This window comes from Magnolia sinica, chromosome 8, assembly GCF_029962835.1.
Source record: "Magnolia sinica isolate HGM2019 chromosome 8, MsV1, whole genome shotgun sequence".
NCBI lineage: Eukaryota > Viridiplantae > Streptophyta > Magnoliopsida > Magnoliales > Magnoliaceae > Magnolia > Magnolia sinica.
Window position 1 is genome coordinate 2,825,825 of NC_080580.1, and position 20,734 is coordinate 2,846,558.

Genomic DNA, 20,734 nt, shown 5'->3' on the forward strand with positions numbered 1-20,734 from the left:
AACTTCTCCAACTCCCAAGAAATTTTTAATGGTGGACATTAAATCCCCACTTTGTGGTCCACTTAAGCCTTGTATCTTGCTCGGTTTTTGGGTAATACCTTAAGGGCCTGTTTGGGCAGTGGGATTAGAAGGGATTAGGTGAGATGGGACTCATCTGGTCCTGTGCCAATTCCACTTCATGTTTGGGAAGAATGGAAAAGCTTGGAATTAGATTAGATGTAATTGCATTGGCTCCCATGCCAATTTCACTCAATATTAGCAAGTTGTGTAGGTCCTACTATGATGTGTGGGCTACATCCACACCGTCCACCCATTTTTCCAGATTATTTTAGAGCATGGCCCAAAAAATCAAGTAAATCTAAACCTCAAGTGGACCCTACCGTCAAAAGCAATGGGGATTAAATACTTACCGTTGAAAACTTCTTTGAGGCTACATAAGTTTTGGATCTACCTCATTTTTATGCCCATGCTATAAAATGAGGTTACAAAACCAATGAACGGTTTAAATATAACACATGTGTGTTGTTCTTAGTAATTTCAAATGATGGTGGGTATATCCATTCAATGTACCACCGTATTACCAACAAAGCATGGCATTAATCTTATCCCACGGCAACTGGGGACAATCCCTGCCACCAGTAATAATTATGTTTTTTTTTGAATCCCATCCCACCTAATCCTTCTAATCCCACCACCCAAACACGCCCTAAAATGATATGAGAAAAGCGATGAACGGCGTGGTTAAAACACTTACATCACGGTAGGCCCCACAGAGCCATGCCCGGACGGATTAGGGTAGGATGCAATCCGCGTCCCATTTTGGACGTATGATCTAATGCTCAGGTAGGCCACCTCAGAAATTTCATGCTTAAAATTATAAATTCACATGGTATGGCACACCTTTTTAGAGGACTATTTTTTGGCTAATTCTTTAATCCTGATGAGGCACATCATAGGAATGTATTGATTGGCATATAAACACGTGTTGGTGCTCAAAAACTAATGGTGGGAATTCCAACCCAATTACTTCCTACATTGTGACTTTCTCAGGTTCTTTTTGAATTTTGGATACAATAGTTAAAATGAGTAAGCTTAGCTGATGGATAGTAAGATCTTAGGAAAGTTAGGCCCCATGTTGCTCTTGGTTTTTGAAAATAAGACCCTGGTTGCGCCTAGCTCTTGTTACCTGGACCGTGTAACCTAAAGTTCTATGGGGCCCACCTTGATATCCATGTAACATCTACTCTGCCTATCAGTTACACAACATCATATGCTCAAGCACATCCAAAACTGAAGTGGGCCACACACTACAAGAAATTACGCAGTTTTGGATCAAGATGATATTTGTATTTTTTAATATCCCGGTGGGAATCACAATATCCCACCGGGAAGGTTTGGCGAGTGTCCCCACTGTTTCTGTGGTGTGGCCCACTTGAGTTTTGGATCTACCTCATTTTTGGGCTCACGACCTAAAATGATCCAGTGAAACTGATGGACAGTGAATATCACACAGACCTTACAGTGGGCCCAACAGAGCTCTGGGTTACACGCGATCCCTGTAACAGGGGTTACAGGCAGCTCTGCCCAAATAAACCAACTAAATTATGGGGGGGATTACAGGCAGCTCTGCCCAAATAAACCAACTAAATTATGGGGCTGGTACGGCTACGGCCTATGCGCTTCGACCTGGCCCTAGGTGGGCTGAGGAGGCACTAGCCAGGCTAGGGACTGGTTCATCTCTATAAGACTGACTGGGCAAAATCCAGACCATTCACGCGATTGGATGTCCATTGGTTTCAATGGTACAGCTTGCTTGATTAGTGAATCATCCTAATCTTTGCAGCATAGCTACCTACATTTTATACAGCTATGGTGTTCTACACAAATTGGGCCACCAAGCCATCTTGGGTCTGGATTTGAACTGTCTCTGGCTCATCCAACCTGGGCCATTGCCCAAGTCTACATTTCAAGCCTGGGTCCAGCCCCCTGACCGAGTTAAGGGGACCATGCCCTGGACCTAATGGGACTAAAAAGCCCTAGCCCTGGTCCTAGCTTTACAGGGCAAGGGAAAATGTGACATGATTAAAGGCTTAAAAATATCCAATAGAAAGGCAAAGTTCTGTCCAGAAAAATCTATCCCGGTTAGCCCGTCTGTTCTAAATAATTTGGAAGAAGTCCAACGAAACATTCAATGGGTGTGGTTTCTGTGCAACACCCATCTACTGTCAATGCAATTTTTTGGACATGGTCCATCCACTAGATGTGCATCGAATCACCAAACTGCGGCCGGCTTGTATAAGATAAGGATTAGAGGATACTTTTCAATGTCATGTGACCAAAGGATATATAATTCTGCTTTGGTGAAACAAAATTGAGAACCACACATCTCCAGTGAACGGTGAGATGGATAAGTTGGGCTTTGCTTTTAATCATATATGTGCATATGCCCACATGCCAACCACTACTGATTAAACACTAACCAAAGAGGACCATCCACAAACCTTGAATTCACACCATCAGTTGAATAACTACCACTTGATATGCAGACTGAAATAGAACAAAATTCCCAAATTTAGGGCAAAACAGTATTGCTGCCTATTGGTGTTTTTTCCCTACCAAAGTAACTCACATCATCACAAAAGGTAGAAATGCTGAGCCCCCTTCAAACAGATAACGATGTCATCATTTCTCAACGAATGTTGACTCTGCAAGATCAATGGCACGGGCAAGACCGGCTGCTTTATTCTCACACTCTCTCTGCTCATCATCAGGATCACTGTCGGCCACAATGCCTGCACCAGACTGAAGGTGGGCCACCCATTCTCGGCGCCTGTGCACATCCTTGTACGAGTACATTGTATCATAACGGGTGCTAGTCGGGAAAATGATGGTCCGGAGAGCGAGTGCTATGTCCATATCACCAGTAAATGACACACCCCCAAACCCACCACTGTATGGCCCTCGTCTTGTGACTTCCAACCGATCTATCAACTCCATTGCTTTTACCTGCTTTGCATTGGAGATTTACAATGGGAAATACAGAGATAGTGAAAACTCGAAAGTGGAGATTTGCTAATTCCACATGCCAATCAGGTGGGCTCTACCTTGTAGAATCCCTGTACCAAATTTAGGGATCATACATGCATGTCTGGATATTAGCGGAGTTTCTCCAACATTTCAATTTTCCATACATTAGCACCCGCCCGATAAATTGAACAACCTGATATTTGGGCATGATATCTACATAGTGGCGCACACCTGATGCATGGCTTGGATGTCCCATACACAGGCTGCAACTGGGTGGGCGTGGAATTAGCAAACCTGTTATCGATAAGGTAAGTTTGGTCTAACCAAAGATGGCCAAACTCAACCCAACACAGATCTAAGCCAATCAGAGTTCTTTTTAACTATTGATCTAGGACTAAAAACAACCAAAAATTAACATCGAAGGTGAAAGTGGAAAAGAGTGACTTGAACCTTTGGTGCTCCGCTCACGGTTCCAACAGGCAAAGCAGAACGCAGAGCATCCCAGGAAGTGAGATGATCAAATAGCTCTCCTGTGACCTGCAAAAAATGTGATAGAATTTTATAGAATTCTCTTACAAGTGCTCATCCAGGCATAAGATGACATGCCGAGTTTTGAGTATTAGATGGGAGCACATTTCTATCCCCTTCTCTAGCTCTAATTTTCACATGGTAAATTTGTTGGAAAAAGAATATTTCCGTCAAGTTTGATAGGTACCAAACTGTGATTCAGGCAGAAACTTTGAAATGTGTCGAGGTAACGTTTGGTGGGTTTTCTTGCGCCTCTTGCTCATGGCTAACATTTCAAGCTTCAGCAAATGACATTTTTAGAAATTATGGGTGTGTTCTGATGCTCATGTGAACCGAATTGCAGTAATTCAATTCAATAAAGTGGCAAAGAATAAAGTGGGGCCACCCCCATTCCATTCATAACAAGGAGGAAATTGTATTCGTTAAAGGTTCAACTTGGAGCACTAGGAATTGCAATTGAGGGTTTGGTCACTGTTATGAATTAAAAATGGTGCCACCTCCACTTTTGTCATTTTTTCCACATTGAATTGCAAAATTGCAATTCAGTTCAGCTGAGCATACATATGGACACTAACACAGCACATCAAACAAAGCGGGAGGGTCTTATTTCATCCAAACGAAGTTCAAAATGGTACCAAAGCACATTGCATGTAAATGTCACAACCAGAAAGCAGTGAGGTCAACAAATCTGTTTCTATGGTTGATATCTGAGGATGCAAAGGAATCCCAAAACAACTAAAAAAATATGTAAACTAAATCATCATGAAGTGGCATAGAACACCGAATGCCAAGTCCATGGTCTAGCATCATAGAACACAATAGACGGTAAGGAACTCCAAAACTGGTTTATCATTATCATGCTTGAAAAGAAAGACAAGTTAGTGAACTTTTCCATTCAGAAAAGAGAACGTGTGAGAATATTTCAGCCAAATATATCTCATAGAAATCAGAAGAAAGACAAAGGGATGCTATGGATTCGGGTGCATCTGGAAGTTCCCGATTTGTCAACCTGAGTTGCAAGTGCCAGATAGAGAGGGTGATATGTCTGTCACCTTTCCTAAATATCTTACTAGTGATGTGGAGTGGAAAATGTGGAAAAATGGAAACTCAATTAGTGGGTTCTGTTTTTCAGCAAGCCCCAACCGTAACTCACACCTTGTTAGCTCACGAGTATAGTTGATGGAAGCATAAAGGGAAGTGGCAATAGCTTCAGGCACAGGAGTGGAGAAACGTCTTTTTCAAAACTTTGTAATGTACAAATAGGTAGAAAAAGGGAGCCTGAAGACAAGTCCAAACCACAGTACCCCCCCCCCCCGTACATATGCATAGAGAATGAGGACCCCACCGTCGATCCGGATCGATGATGACATCCAGGGAGGGCCTCGTAGTTAGAAGACTGAGTTTTAGTTCGTTGGAGTGGGCCCGGTAGTCAAGTAAAGCCCATCATGGGATCTCATGATCGTGGCTCACCAGTCTGATTAATCTCATATTTTAAGTTTTGCTTATTAATATTATTTAGAATATCATGGACACTTTAGATTTCTTTGATTAATTTTTATTTTGGTTTACTTAATCGCCAAGTAATAGGTTGCGCACATGGAGCGAATTTTGGGGTATAGGGTTTTCTTATAAATAGGCACCCCTTGTAGCTTTTGGAATTCATTAAAGTTTAATAAAAATTCTGCATTTTCCTACTCCTCTAGGTTCTTGAGTTGTGGAAATCCAATTGGGTGCAAAGCCCTCCCTTCATCGAAGGGCTAACTACCGTAGTGCGAAGCCACATCTATCCCGATTCGCTCCCATCCTCTACCATCTATATTTCTCATCTCCTACCACCATCCGTGCTTCAAATCTTTCCTTTATTGCAACAATTTTTCTCTTTATAACAGAATTTCAAATTGTGGCCCTGCAGGAGGGCTAAAACTTCGGCGGAGCACCACGCACAACCCGTAGCTCGAATTGACCCAAACTTGAGGGTTTTGGAGCCCACCCCTGGCCGACTAGACTCTAGGTGTCTGTTTCCAGGTGTGGGACCCCCTCGCACGTGCGGCCAGGCCCCTGCGCATGTGCGTCAGGCCTAGCCCACTGTCCGCACGCGGGGATTGTTATCCAATTCAAGTTTTCTTCTTATTTTCTCCTCTCATACCTGTTTTTCATAACCCTAACCCTAAATTGCGTTATCTTTAATTTGTTTGCCCATTTTCTTACCCTATGGTTCTTTGAATTGAAATTGGTGAATCCCTTGGATTAGGGACTAATTGTTGTGCATGAGTGGATGATTATTACTTACCTTTGAGTATCGTTTGGTTCATAATTTTTACTGATCCAGCCCTAGCCTGTGTAGGCCTGGACTCGTGAAGATTCCCCTTTTTTGAATGTTTGAACTTTTGTGTGGGATGTGGAACTATTATGTGATTGTTTCTGAATTATTATGATCTAAAGCCTAAGATCTTGCATATCATATTTAATTTTCATGTTCTGCATCAAATTTGGTATCAGAGCTTAGGGTTCTTATAAGGGAATGCATTACATGTTTAGGGTTTAGTTGTTTATGTCCATTACGCATCAATTCTCATCATATATGGTTGTTTAGAGGTCTATAAACCCTGACATAAGCTGCTGAAATTTTCTGTTATCCCCTCATTTGAATTATTTTAGAAATTAACTTAGCTTTCTATTTCTAGGATTAGAAACTTTCTTTTCTATTTTTTAGAAACTAATTTTTTAGAAACTTTCTCAATCTGTTTTTATAAACTAATTTCCTTTCCTTTTTCTTTTTTAGAAACTAACTTAATTTCTATTTTTTAGAAACTTTCCTTTTTCGTTTTTAAGAAACTGGGTTGGTTTTTTTTATAAACTTTCCTAATTTGTTTTTTTATAGAAACCTTAGTAATTTGTTTTTAGAAACTTTCCTTTTTCATTTTTAAAAACTAGGTTGCTTTTTTTTTTAGAAACTTTCCTAATTTGTCTTTTTTTGAAACTTTCCTAATTTGTTTTTTTAGAAACTTTCCTAATTTGTTTTTTAGAAACTTTCCTTTTTCGTTTTTTAGAAACTAGGTCGTTTCTTATAATAAAAAATTTAAAATTTTAAAAAAAAAAATCTTTCTTATATTTTGACAACTATATTGCTGAATTTTGGTAGCGTTGGTAGTTTTCCTCATATAGAGTCTCATAGGATCATTTAGTCTCATTTAGTCGCATATAGTCATAGTAGAAGGTTCTAAGGTTGAGTTAGCAGTTGTATGCTCACACGTACAGGTCGTGGTTTCGGCTTGTACCCTACACTAAACATGGAGCAATTGCAAGAGTCAAAAACAAGCTGACCCAACAGTTTGAGTCTTTGGGTAAGCGCTAGGAACAACATATGGACCAATGCTTTGAACAACTTGATGTGCGCATTACCCAACTAAAGACATCTGCTAGGGCAAACCCCACCATTGGGGAAGATACTCAATCTCAGGCAGATGGTCAGGAGGATAGACCAAGGAATGGAGGTGGCCGAGGAATCAGTTATAAGCGTACACCCATGCACCCACCCCATGAGGGACATCAAGACCACTATTTCGAGTGGCACAACATGTACGGCCTTGTGGCTAGAGAGAGTGCACCAGAGGCTAGTGTAGAATTACCCATTGAGGCCATTCCGGTAGTGGATGAGTTTCGTGATGTCTTTCCTGATGTTCTACCGAATGAGTTTCCCCATAAGAGGGATATAAAGGACACCAGAACATGGGACACCGTACTACCTATAGCCGAGTTTGCGTTTAATAGCTCTGTCGATAGGTCCACAATTTTAAGTCCTTGTGAAGTCGTTACTGGTTATAAACCTAGAAAACCTATTAATCTTATCCCTATGTCACTGTCCCATAGGCCGCCAAAGTCTGCTGAGTCTTTTGCGCATCACATTCATTCATGGCATCAAGAAATCAGGCAGAAGATCACGAGTAGTAATGAACATTACTCACTTTCTGCAGACCAACATAAATGTTTCAAAGAATTCAATGTAAGGGACTGTGATGATCTGCATCAGGCCAGAGCAGTACCCTGAGAGAGCCGTTCAAAAATTACATGCGCATGGCGCTGATCCAATCAAAATTATAAAACGAAACAGTCTCAATGCGTATGTGGTAGATCTTCCACCCTCCATGGAAATTAGTTCCACATTCAATGTGGAGGATCTAGTTGCATTAAGGGGTCATAGATGCATTGTCTGGCCTTTCGCCTAAGCATCCTGATTCCCTAAACATTTCTCTTGATCCATGGCCCCCTCCCGACCCATCTTGCCAGCCTCTACGTCCTATACCTACCCATTCCGACCCATTTTTCCAGCCTCCACCTCCCATACCTACCCGTCCTGACCCATTTTTTCAGCCTCAACCTCCCATACTTACTCGTCCCGACCCATTTTCCCAGCCTCAACCTCCCATACCTACCCGTCCTGACCCATCTTCCCAGCCTCTACCTCCCATACCTACCTTCCTACACCCAGAGAGGAAATAGAGGATATTTTGGACCATCAAATAGTTTCAACGTCGGACGGTAGGTTTTAGAAGTACCTGGTTACATGGAAGTCACACCCAGCTTCAGACGGCACGTGGCTCACTGAAAAGGAGCTTAAGAGACTTGATCCTGACATCTTGGAGCGGTTCAGAAGTTTTGTTTTGCTAGTGGTGAAATCTTCGCAGCCGGGAAGAGTTAATGGGGACATCACGCACGCATGCACACCCCCTACGTACGTACACATGGAGAAGTAGGGCACCATCGTCGATCTGGATCGATGACAACATCCAGGGAGAGCCTCCTAGTTAGAAGATTGAGTTTTGGTTCGTTGGAGTGGGCCCGGTAGTCAAGTAAAGCCCATCATGGAATCTCATGATCGTGGCCCACTAGTCTGATTAATCTCATATTTTACGTTTTGCTTATTAATATTATTTAGAATATCATGGACGCTTTAGATTTCTTTGATTAGTTTTTATTTTGGTTTACTTCATCGCCAAGTAATAGGTTGTGCATATGGCGCGAGTTTTGGGGTATAGGGTTTTCTTATAAATAGGCAGCCTTTGTAGCTTTTGAAATTCATTGAAGTTTAATAAAAATTCTGCATTTTCCTACTCCTCTGGGTTCTAGAGTTGTGGAAATTCAATTTGGTGCGAAGTCCTCTCTTCATCAAAGGGCTAACACCGTGGTGCAAAGCCACATCTATCCCGATTCGCCCCCATCCTCTACCATCTCTATTTCTCATCTCCTACCACCATCCGTGCTTCAAATCTGTCCTTTATTGCAACAATTTTCCTCTTTACAGTAGAATTCCAAATTCTGATCCTGCAGGAGGGCTAAAACTTCAGCAGAGTACCACGCACAGCCCGTAGCTCGGATCGACCCGAAACTTGGGAGTTTTGGAGCCCACCCCTGGCCGACCAGACTCTAGGCGTCGGTTTCCAGGTATGGGACCCCCTCGCACATGCGGCCAGGCCCCTACGCACGTGCGTCAGGCCTTGCCCGCTGTCCGCACGCAGGGACCGTCGTCCGATCCAGGTTTTCTTCTTATTTTCCCCTCTCATACCTGTTTTTCATAACCCTAACCCTAGATTGCGTTATCTTTAATTTGTTTGCCCTTTTTCTTACTCTAAGGTTCCCTAAATTGAAATTGGTGAATCCCTTAGATTAGGGATTGATTGCTGTGCATGCGTGGATGATTATTACTTACCTTTGAGTATCATTTGGTTCATAATTTGTACTGATCCAGCCCTAGCCTGTGTAGGCCTGGACCCGTACAGATTCCCCTTGTTTGAATGTTTGAACTTTTATGTGGGACGTGGAATTATTATGTGATTGTTTCTGAATTAGTATGATCTAAAGCCTAAGATCTTGCATATCACATTTAATTTTCATGTCCTGCATCACCTGGGTGGCCCAGATTGATAGGCCGTATCTCTAAAACCATGCTACTCGAGTAATTGTAACCACTAATAAATGATTGTCAACTGAATCTTTAGAAATAAAATAGTGAATGGTCCAAGTTTGAAGGGAAGAATTTAAAGTTCAATGTTATCTTCTTAGCATACCAATATTATTTTGAAAGCATATCCTGCCTAATGAATAGCCCAGATCTATGATATGTGTGCTATCTTATGGTGGAAGTATGCTTACCATCATGTGGTGTGGGCCCCTGCAATTTAACATTACATCTAGATGCCATATTTATGCTTCTTTTTTTTTCCGAAAGGTAACACTACCGGGGATTGAACCCTGGATCACTCACACACTACGCTATCTCTACCAGCTCATCCAACAAGGCAGTGTCATCATTATTGGCAATCAAACGTAAAGGAAAACAATAACGCAATCCTAAAACTTCACCGACCATATTCAAAGCCCTATTATAGAGAAAGATAATAGTTTGATTACTTCCGGTAGAGGTCAGATAATTATTCACAGATACTTTCAAATCACCAATGCAATAGATAGAAGCAATATTAAGTTCCACCACCAAAAACTGCAAGGAGAAGACCTCACCGTGGAGCTGATGTGCATCACATGAGAGTATCTTTCAATATTCATGAGTTTCTCCACCTTTACAGAACCATGCTTGGAAACCTGCAGCAACACCCTCTTAAAAATTAAAATACAAGCTCTTGCAGAGCCAATCCTTTTTTCGTTGGTTAAAAGATACCAATAAAAGGGAGATATATTCGTAAGCATCAAAACTCAGTGATGTGCCAGCTGGTCTCAATCCCTGGTAAGGAGGGTTGACGTCAGGGGGCAGCCAGCTGCCAAACTTCTGCCATGCAGTCTTGAGATTCCATCTCAAATCTTGGATAATTGACGAAACAGGATTTAAAGCCAACTCCAAATAGCTGGTACAAGGCTATGATGATGATGACGATGATGCAATGAAGAGCTAATGTATATAGGAAAAAGTAATTGTTAATAAGTATTGATGCAGTTAAGGGTCTGTTTGGGTGTGTTCCCCAAGATGAGTGTGTTTTAGAGCTTTTGGACCCAGAAACCATCTCTTCGGATTGAAGCAGCACAGAAAACAGGAAAAGCATTAAATGAATTTATGTTTTCCCCTTTTTCCTGCTTCAAAACTCAAGTGAGAATCTTATCTAACTTTGGATTGGGAAGAGCACATTTTGTCCGCTGCAGAAAGTGGGAGCACCCAACATACTGTAAGGCACAATATACTAATATGAGTTGTATGATGAAATGTCCAAAATTAATATGTGCATAAATTAACGAAGGAAGAAAAACCTTTCCAACATCATTCCGTCCCAAATCGACCAGCATTATGTGCTCGGCACATTGCTTTTCATCACTCAGTAGCTGCTTTTCTAACAAATCATCCTCCTTATCTGTTTTGCCTCTTCTAACAGTCCCAGCAAGAGGTCGGTTAACAACTTTCTTCTGCAAAAAAGGGAAAAAAATTTTTTGAAGAAGTCGGTAGACCCCTTTGTGTCGGTACAAAAGAACACCTCAACCATTACAAACAGTGTGATCTACCTTCTTCACACGAGTTAGAATTTCAGGGCTTGAAGCAACCAGAATGCATCCTCTAGCCTGATATAAACAGAAAATTAGAAAAAAGGAAAAATAATAAAATAATAAAAGCAGACCCATTGTTTATATGCAGCAAAAATTACACCCATTGCACCATGATAATTATTCAGGCTGCATTGAGTGGACACCTGTAAGTAAGTCATGTATGGACTCGGATTCACAACTCTCAATGCTCTATATACTTCAAAAGGGTCTGCAAATGTTCGACGTTCAAAACGCTGACTCAACACAATCTGAAAAATATCTCCTGCCAGGATATGCTCTTTCGCCTGCATAACCACCTTCTTAAATGCTTCACTTGTCATGGATGACTCCTTCAATGAAGAACCAAAAAGACGAGTATACAGTTTCACTGAACCTGCTGCTAATCTTGGGCTAACAACAGAAAATTATGTTTAGATTAGCATAAACACAACATTGAAAAAGATAGCAACAACAACAATGGTACTTGGGGAAAAGAAAATAATGGAAATAAAATGATTACTCACGGATCGATATCTAGTACCCTGGACAACAAAATCTCCAACCGGTTTATTCCATCATTGTAGGCCTCCTCGGCAGAGGAGTACTTATCTAGCCGCACCCAATGAATTACATAAGCTTTCTAAGGGTAAACAAAGCACAAAACAGCAGATTAGGTTAATATCAATCAAAAGGGGGGAAAAACCCCATTAGGTTAATCAAACACTCATCAACCAATGAGATTAAAGTTAATTGTCAAATCTAAGCCTAACCTAGGCATTGAATGGGATAGCAACACTGCAGAATGATGCTTACTCCTTTTCTTTTCTTTTCTTTTCTTTCTTTATTTCTTTCTTTCTATTTGTGTGTGTGTGTGTGTGTGTGTGTGTGTGTGTGAGTGTGTGTGTATGTGTGTGTGTGTGTGTGTGTGTGTGTGTGAAGATTGCCAAAAATATTTTAAGCACCTTTTGTGCAAAAACAAGGCAACCATAGTTACAGCCTTAGAAGTGGTTCACTTTATTGACAAGTAATGCTTGAAGCAAGACGTTCTTTTTTTTTCTTTTTTTCTTTTTTTAAGATGGCAAGGATTTGTCAAAAGAAATATATCTTAAGGTGATGGATTCCCCAAGACAGAATAGACCAACCTAACCCTCTTTGGCCAAAACATCAGTAATGAAATTAACCACTGCACCTACACAGGAAAACGAAATGATTTTACCTAGGGAAAACATCTCGTTTCATTGAATACAAATCTCAGCTCTGACAGCTAGGACCATGCTTGATTTGCGCACTTGATAACATTAGCTGAATCACCCTCCACAATAACCACCCCACCCTTAATTTTTCTTCGAAAGATTCAAAGAGTTTTTCGTTTCTTTCTTCTTCTTCTTTTTTCAACAGTGAAAGATCCAAAGATATTCACAAAGCAACAAGGCTTCCACCAAATGGGCAAAAACTTGCAAAAAGGGCCTTGGAAACTCCAAATAACATGGCCATTACAATTGATTAACACCCCCACCAAAAAACATACAAACAAACCTGAGGAACCATGATTACTGAAAGAGACACCATCAAAGTTCAATTTCCACACACCATTTGGAAGAGGAAGCATCTAGCATCAGTCTGATCTGATTTTAACCAGAGCAGTCATCACTATAGACGAATGCATCCTACAAAGATCAAGATCCGAGGCAGATACTCCCCTGAAAGCCGGGGTGCTAAATGCCCAAATGATTATATTTCCCTTTTTTCGAACAAGTTTGGCATTGTAGAGGACTTATCCTGGAAGGTTCTACTAATTCTTTCCAGTCAAATCACCCAACACCTTACAAACAAGAGCAAGTTCCACAGCATCTTTCCTCTTTCCATGCCAAACAGATTATTTCTCATGACAGTTTCAAGACAGCCATAAACCAACCCAGCAGATTCCATATCTAGATCTTGAAATTTTCTTCATTTTCCAACAAGAAAACCATAACAATTTGAGCAGAAGATCTTGATATTCCATGATTTAGTCATCTTTCATATTCCTTTGTAAAGCTATCTCAGACAACAATGGCTACAAAGGAATTTTGGAGCCTTGCTGTTATGACAGAAAAAGTAAAACGTGGGAGTTGCTGGAAATTGGGCGGTGTGTGTGGCCCATGTTCGAGCCAACAGATCAAGGGTCAAACAGTGTCCGATTGAGGCAATTTCTGAGCCATTGGAAGGGTCATCAAGTCTACTTTCACCCAAAATTTCTTTCATTGCAATTCAAGTTATAATGAAGGAAATCCTCCCGAACAATGTAGATGTATGCTTCTAATCAGACTACTGAAGGTGAGGACGCCTCAGTTGTGTTGCGGGCTCCATTTGGTGGACCAAACAATGTCTAATCGACCTGGTTCCAAACTTGGGTCGTAGGTCTTCGAATTAACTTTCCAACAAGAACAAGATCGCCCAAACGTCCAAATCTACAGTCCGTCCATCACCTACAAGGAACGTCGACCACTTCTCATCAACGAGAACTGTTGTCCGTTGATGAGAGCATCTGGATGCTTCTCTGTGTAGCAGCAGGTGCTGCACGTCTGCAACAAAGGCCTTTTTTGAGAAGCTTAATTCATGCGGGTCCCACCTGGAATGCATATTCTCTCTTAAAACCATAGCCGTTCATCAGGTGGTCTGTTCATCACGAACGGCCCATCTGATGAACATGCAACCTTATCGACACAAGGCCTCCTAATCATGGTCCGTGGCCTACAAAATTGTGACATCAACTGTGCTCCAGATAATGATCCGAAGGACTGTCCACTATCCAGATTATGAACGGTCCAGATGTCCGTTTACTAACACTTTGTGATTGTCTAGCATCTCTTCAGTTGTAGACGCTTCTATGAATGTTTAACGGATCTCTTTCCCCATGTGCAGTGATCACACCCTCATGGTCCTAGGCCATGCATGTACATGGCTCATGACCCATGGCCATTCATGTATCCAGCTCATTCACATGGCCCAAGGCTTAAGGCCCATTTAGATGGTCCACCACCCAATGGCATCCATTGGCATGGCCGGCCCATTCACATCGTCCATGGCCCATAGCCTATTTGTTTAGTCTATAGCTAATCACTTAGCCTAATTGTTAATCTCTCAAATCTTTAGATCAATATACTTATTTGCCACATGTATGATGTATCACATTCACATGCATTCCATATGCATTAGCATACATTGACACTTCATCACATGAGACAGCCATGGAGCCAAAACTAATGGCTGCAGTGTAACATTCCATGAGGAACCGCACTTGTATATGTGTATTGTATTATAATAACACTCGTTGCATCTCCCGTGGAGTAGGCATATTGCTGAACCACATAAATCATTTGTATTATGCATTGGCTCTTTTCTTGCACTTGCTTATTTATTATTTATCTTTACCTTAGAATCGAGATAATTCTATGAAATGTAACTAAGGACTTGTGGTATGTCATGGCCTAGAATATACTTGAGCCTAGATATTAATAAAAAGCTCTTCCAGTTGTATGTGTTTTATTCTCTTTTGTGGGTGTGGCAACATCTATGAATGTCCCCATACCATTTATTTTCCCCAATACCAAAAATGAGTTTATGCTTGCTAAGCTGCTAGCTAGAGTATGAACCTGAATCCTACTCACGACATTTGCAAATACAGCACATGGCTGTTCATAAGGTGGTACCCACCTTGTTTGTTCCATGTCCTAAAAATCCAGCCTGGCCGGTCACATTTAAGCTACATGAGTATGTCTAATATGAATTGTTGTTCTCAATTTAACCATCCATTTTCTTCGAACACAAGTGACCATTTGATTACTGAACAAACCCAATGTTTGGTCTATGGCTCATACACAATAGGCCACTTGATGAATGGCTCGAATCTCACACATTGGTACTTGTGGGGGGAATAGGATTTGAAATCCTGCTCTCACTAGTTGCCATTGCATTTCTACGAATTTTAATTAGAATTTACATCCAAAATTGTGACAGAGACACTTGCCCTAGATAGTCCATGATTAGTGTTGCATGGCCAACAAATCAAAACTTGACTTCAGTAACTTTACTAAGAGCTTAATCATGACAACTTATTTGAAATAGGAGTACCTTTTCCACGTGATCAAACACTATGACATCATCATAGAGTCCTAAATGAACATCTGGGAGGTTTCTATCATCCTCAGGAGCACTTGAGAAAGGTAACTTTTTCTTCTCCACGTATCGGACAGTATCATATGAAAAATAGCCCACCCATCCTCCTGATATTCACAATTATCCATGAATCCCGCATTAATTTCAACTTCCTAATTCCAATGCTTGTAAAACATAAGAAATAGAAATATTCTTTAAGTAGATGGTTAATGAGGCAATCTCTATGATGAACCAATAAAACATGAAAATAGTGCACAACAACATTAGAGATATGACATTTGAAATTAAAAAAACAAAATTAAAATTAAAAAAACAAATAAAATAAAAAAATATTCAAACCTAGCCCTTCAGTGTCCCAAATTCAGTGACCAAGAATAGACAAATGGTCCAATGAACCTACATATAGCCTCAAAAGATTTTGGAAGAGTCAAGAGAAGCCAAGTACCGTGCTGGTTTTACTTAAACTGCATGAAATTAGAATGATAATAATTTTATAAGCAACAGAGTATTGGTAAAGATATAAACCAAAAACACGTTACAGCATATGCCATGTATAGGTATTCATAGTTTATTAAATGACTTGTACATGGGGATATATGCTCTATCCCCATAGGAGGGGGCAAAGCCTATTCTCTCAGACAGCACAGGATGGCAACTTCCAAACCAAGCTAATGCACACTTGAAGTAGAAAGAAACCTCTCAGCAGTGTGACAAATACAGCCGAGATTTTGAAATCTCGCCACAATTTTGAGAAAAATACATTAAACGATATTATCGCAAGATTTTCAGAAATCCAGCCAAATTTTAAAGATTGTGGTTTTTGTCACAATCATGGTATGCCAAAATGGTTGCATAAGAGTCGTTATGTAATGCATGGTATCCCAAATTGGTTACATAACAGCCGTAACAGCCGTCATGTAATGTTAACGGCCATAACCGTTATGCATTACGAGGCGTAAACGGCCATAGCAGTCATTACGGAAAAAACGAGCCATAATGGCCCTATAACAGACCTTTAAAATGTTTGGCAAGTTTCTTAATAAAATGTTATTATCTCTCCCAAAAAAAAAAAAAACCCTACAATGGACCCTTAACGGTCTAGAAACAGTTTTTTCAAAATAAAAAAAATAAAAAAAATAAAAAACAAAAAAAAACCATAATGGCTAATACAGGGGCCATAATGGTCGTTGCGGCCCATATCGTAACAGTAACAGTGGTGGCCATTACGGCCACCATTGCCGTTATAGAACACCTTGACATAACAGTAACCATTAGAACCATTACGCATTGCACAGCCAAAATGGCTTTAGCAGACATTACAAAAAAAAAAAAAAAAAACTCATAATGGTCCCGAAACATGGGTTTTTTTAAAGGTTGTAATGGCCATTACGATCAGTATTGTAACAATGATGGTGGTGACCATTACAGCCTCTATTACGGTTATGGAACACCTTGATCGCAATATTAACCTAAAATAGTAAGCGCATTATATATGTTCCAAATTTTTAATTATTTATCAATTTGTAATAAGCATTTTTTAAATCTTTATTTTCAGCAAGATTTTCCTGATGATATCCAGAGAAAAACCTAAAAATCTAAAAGATCCTGAGAAATTTACTGGCCAAGAAATTGCTGAGAACAAGATTTGTCACTATGCTCAGCAGTAGGCATGTTATTAAATTGACCCCATGATGAGAAAAATATTCAGGCTTTGACCTACAACAGTTACTTTGATCAGTAAAGTTAAAAGTTGATATATTACACATACCACCAAAAGCATACATGCATAGGTCATGGTGTTGATAACCAATTCAACAAAAGCATACATAGAAGAGATAAGCTCGAAGGAAGCACCTTGCCTAATCAACATCCCTATCTTCTATATATTGAGTAACAAAACCATGATGAGAATAAGACAATGATCTGCCAACTTCAGGAAAGAATACTTAGTTCACAATCATCTTACCACAAAAGGCATCTGGAAGATCATCAATAAGTTGGGGACTCCAACCTTCCATTATTTTCCTCGGGATCCCCATTGGATCCTCAACAAACTCTTCTGTCCTCCTCCCTTCCTCATGGTCCATGATTGTAACCAAATTCTCCTTTGCCACGATCTCCATCGTCGGCTGAGCTCCCACCACACTATAACGCCCCTAGCAAAATTAACTGCTAATTAAAAAACTGATTTTATTTTTTTTATTTTTTTTATTTTTTTAAAATTTTTTGAGAGAGAGAGAGAGTAAAAGGCATGTATCCGTCAAGAATGAAGAGTTCATAGTCTGAAATCCAACTCTTGCATGCACCGGCAAACTGGTACAAGATCTGAACCATTCATCAGATGGGCCATGCAGTGGATGGTCTACCAGCCAAAAATAACACTGATCAAGTAATCCTAATCCTACCAAAAGATTTTTTTTTCCTATTAAGATTACGGAAATGCTTTTACTTTACATTTTCCAATAACTTTAGATCAATGGCCCACCATACAAGGAACCCCCTGATGAACGATCTAAGTTAACATCTACATGGTTCATGTATATGCAGTCCAATATTGAACACAGTTCTGCATCGATGACAGATGCACAAGCCATTCCCAAACTAACATTAATAAAAACACATGATTCAAAAGTCCCAGATTTAGGGGGGAAAAAAAGGATAAGGGCTTACGACATTTGATGCACGGAATCCTTGCTCGACGGATTCAAATAAAAAGCTTGGCGCCTCTCGATCGTCTTCTTTAACCAAACATCTGTATGCCAAAACTGGCGTCAGATGATCGGAGAATATGCAGCGATAAAGCGGCACCAGGTTTCCACTCTTTGATGCCTCAATAAATTTAACCGCGTCATCAGAGTCTGGAAATTGATAAATAAATAAATAAATCAGATAAACTGAATTGGATAACTAACACCCTGTTTGGTTGCCACTTAAAAATGAGTTCATCTCATTTTATTTAACAGTGATTATGTAATACACTGAGTTTGGTGGCTCTAATATTCATGATATATCATGAAAAATTGCACCAAATTAGACTGAATAATCATGACATTTGGTGCAACCAAATGCAGCCTCGTAGAATTTGGTAAGATTAAAAATAACCTTGAAAACCCATAATTTATACAAAGGTTTTGTTCACATGCATCCGAACACACATTAAGCTACCATGCGCTCGAGCTGGGTGGGGCCCTCCCTTAACACGTGGAATCCAAACCTTGAATTTGGTGATCCATCTCATCTTAACAGTACATACTAATAATCATCCTGATCCAATCAGGAGGAAAAATCTACAATCATGTTTAAAGCCTAGCTATTCTTGTGAAGTAGCCTACTTTAGTTTTCTGAATCGCCCAATTTTTTTGTGCGTCCCATTCATCCCGGTGGTTCTCACCTGATGAATGGTTAGGGTGGTATGCAACAAATATGGTGGACACCATATGTGAGTCTCTCTACGGTAGGCATCAACCTCCTGAATATCCTCCGGTGTGGCCGACCTGAGTTACCAATCAGATGGGATTTTGGCATTTAGGCCTAAAAAAGCCAGGCACACCATAGACACCATTTGGATTCCACATGCACATCATGGTGGGCCCCCACACAGCTCAGATGCACAGTAGCTAAGGACGTAATCGCCCCAACACATACACACTATCAATTCAAATACATAATAACTATAACTAAAATGAGATGAATTCAATTTTAAGTGGCAACCAAACAGGGCCTAAGCTAATTGCATTTCTTCATGTGGGAATGATATGATTCAGAAGAGAAGGAATTGAAAAAGCGAGTCACAAAGCACACGCCAACGCGGCAATCGTGTGAGAGATCAGGGCCGACCATCCGACGGTTCCAACAGTTGAAATGCCCTGTCCCATAAATCATACCCATTCACTCATCAGATCGGTCACCCTTGTAGTAAGAAAAACGACAGCCTATGTTCAACCTACACACGTGGCCCACCTGATAAGTGGACAATCCTGGACTTCCACCACCTGATCCATGGACCAGATCCCACGCACGTGTGCCAATTTGGCACATGCGCAGTGGCTCCCTTCTTCAACCTCTCGATTCTCTCCTCTCTCATTTCTCTCTTTTTCTTTCAATTTGATTTTCTTGTTCTTCTTTTTTTTAAGAATGAGAGTTTGAAGCGAACAGAGAAAGAAACTACGCACCGACGGACGGAGTGGAGAGAGCGGAGCATTTGAATGAAGGGACGGAGAAGGAGCGGCGCGTGGGGAAGGCGACGGAGCTCCTGCTAACGCCGTTAACGGAAAGCTTCGGGATTTGACGGAAACTGGGCGGAGACAGACGAGGCGTGACGGCGAGGGTCTGCATCTTCTTCCTTTACAGCCCTTTACAGCATTCGGATTTTCCGATTTTCTGAGGATTTGAACTTGAATAAGAGACTTATATGATACTCGGGCTGCCTATGACGCTTGATACGCAGACACCCAGAAATTCTATACGTGGCATATATTGACTCAATTTAAACCGTGGAAAATGCTGTCACTACGGCACAATATCAAGTTCTGACCTCTGATTCTTGGACACTTGTTTCTGGCAATAGGAAAGTTGGATATTTATTTTTAACCGTCCAATAAATGGCCACTAATCCGATAATCAGATGAAAGAACAAGTGTAATTTTTAGTTGATTATACATCTAAATTGGAAACTATAATTTGAAGAGATTACTTCAACTTGATTTATGCCACGTATGCAATTTATATGTGCCTGCGTATCATACATCAGACTCTACCAGAGTATCAAAGTTTTTCTCTGCGAGAAAGAGGATTCAGCCATGTGGACTGTTTACTTCGTAGAACCCTTGTCAGGGGTTTTACTATTTTGGAGCTGCTCACCTGCGGCCAACGGTACCATAATACCGCACCATATTTTACGCCAACGTACTAGTTTTGTAGGAAATCGGTACCATGGAAACGATAGAACTAACCATAAAGAAGATAATTCTCAAAATGAGACTGATCCAATTACTATATGAGCCACACATATGTTTTTTCAGATCATTGGTTTCGATTGATTCCAATGTTTTGGCCCACCTGAAAAGCGTACTCGCCGTTTTTTTATTTTGCTCCGTTTTCGTAGTGCTGATGTCCTACTTAGATGGAACTTTGGCATAAAGGCTGGTACGGTACCACAAGCTGCAGTACGTTGCATGTGGATTGATGAGTTCGTTTTGCCTACCTCGCGATTTTAGAACCACTAGTACGTGTGGCCCTGGGACCCACGTGTAGAGATGGTTCAGTGAATAAGTCCATCTGTCTTGTCGGTTCTAACCATAAACAAGCTATGGTGCAGTACTCAAACTTTAAAATTGATACCGACCTTTGATTACTGGACTTGATTGTGACCCATTGAAAACTGTCCTTTCAACGTTTTACATTCATCTATAATAGTGATGGTTATCACCATCCGTTCAGAATAAATTTGTATGAACTATAAAATTTATCTTTCGTAAAATGGACCGATTTGATCATT

At 40.5% G+C, this 20,734-nt stretch overlaps 1 protein-coding gene and 1 long non-coding RNA gene across 3 annotated transcripts; one reads left to right on the forward strand and one right to left on the reverse strand.

The window, feature by feature from the left end:
* Nucleotides 1-2,476: 2,476 nt before the first annotated feature.
* Nucleotides 2,477-19,606, reverse strand: LOC131252589 (anthranilate synthase alpha subunit 2, chloroplastic-like). 2 transcript variants are annotated; one of them, XM_058253204.1, is made up of 11 exons: nt 19,410-19,606; nt 17,908-18,095; nt 17,204-17,393; nt 15,193-15,344; nt 11,604-11,719; nt 11,244-11,490; nt 11,059-11,115; nt 10,810-10,962; nt 10,072-10,152; nt 3,478-3,564; nt 2,477-3,006 (listed from the first exon to the last, which is right to left on the reverse strand). In XM_058253204.1, the coding sequence occupies exons 1-11, from the start codon at nt 19,570-19,572 to the stop codon at nt 2,683-2,685; spliced, it is 1,758 nt and encodes a 585-aa protein (XP_058109187.1). In that variant the 5' UTR covers nt 19,573-19,606; the 3' UTR covers nt 2,477-2,682. The 2 variants fall into 2 exon arrangements, with proteins under 2 accessions (XP_058109187.1, XP_058109188.1); XM_058253205.1 differs by lacking the exon at nt 19,410-19,606 and having other exon boundaries at nt 17,204-17,382; nt 17,908-18,047.
* On the forward strand, nt 11,829-12,178 carry LOC131252590 (uncharacterized). Its single transcript, XR_009174562.1, has 2 exons — nt 11,829-11,966; nt 12,019-12,178. It is a non-coding gene; the product is annotated as an uncharacterized LOC131252590 (long non-coding RNA).
* Nucleotides 19,607-20,734: the final 1,128 nt, after the last annotated feature.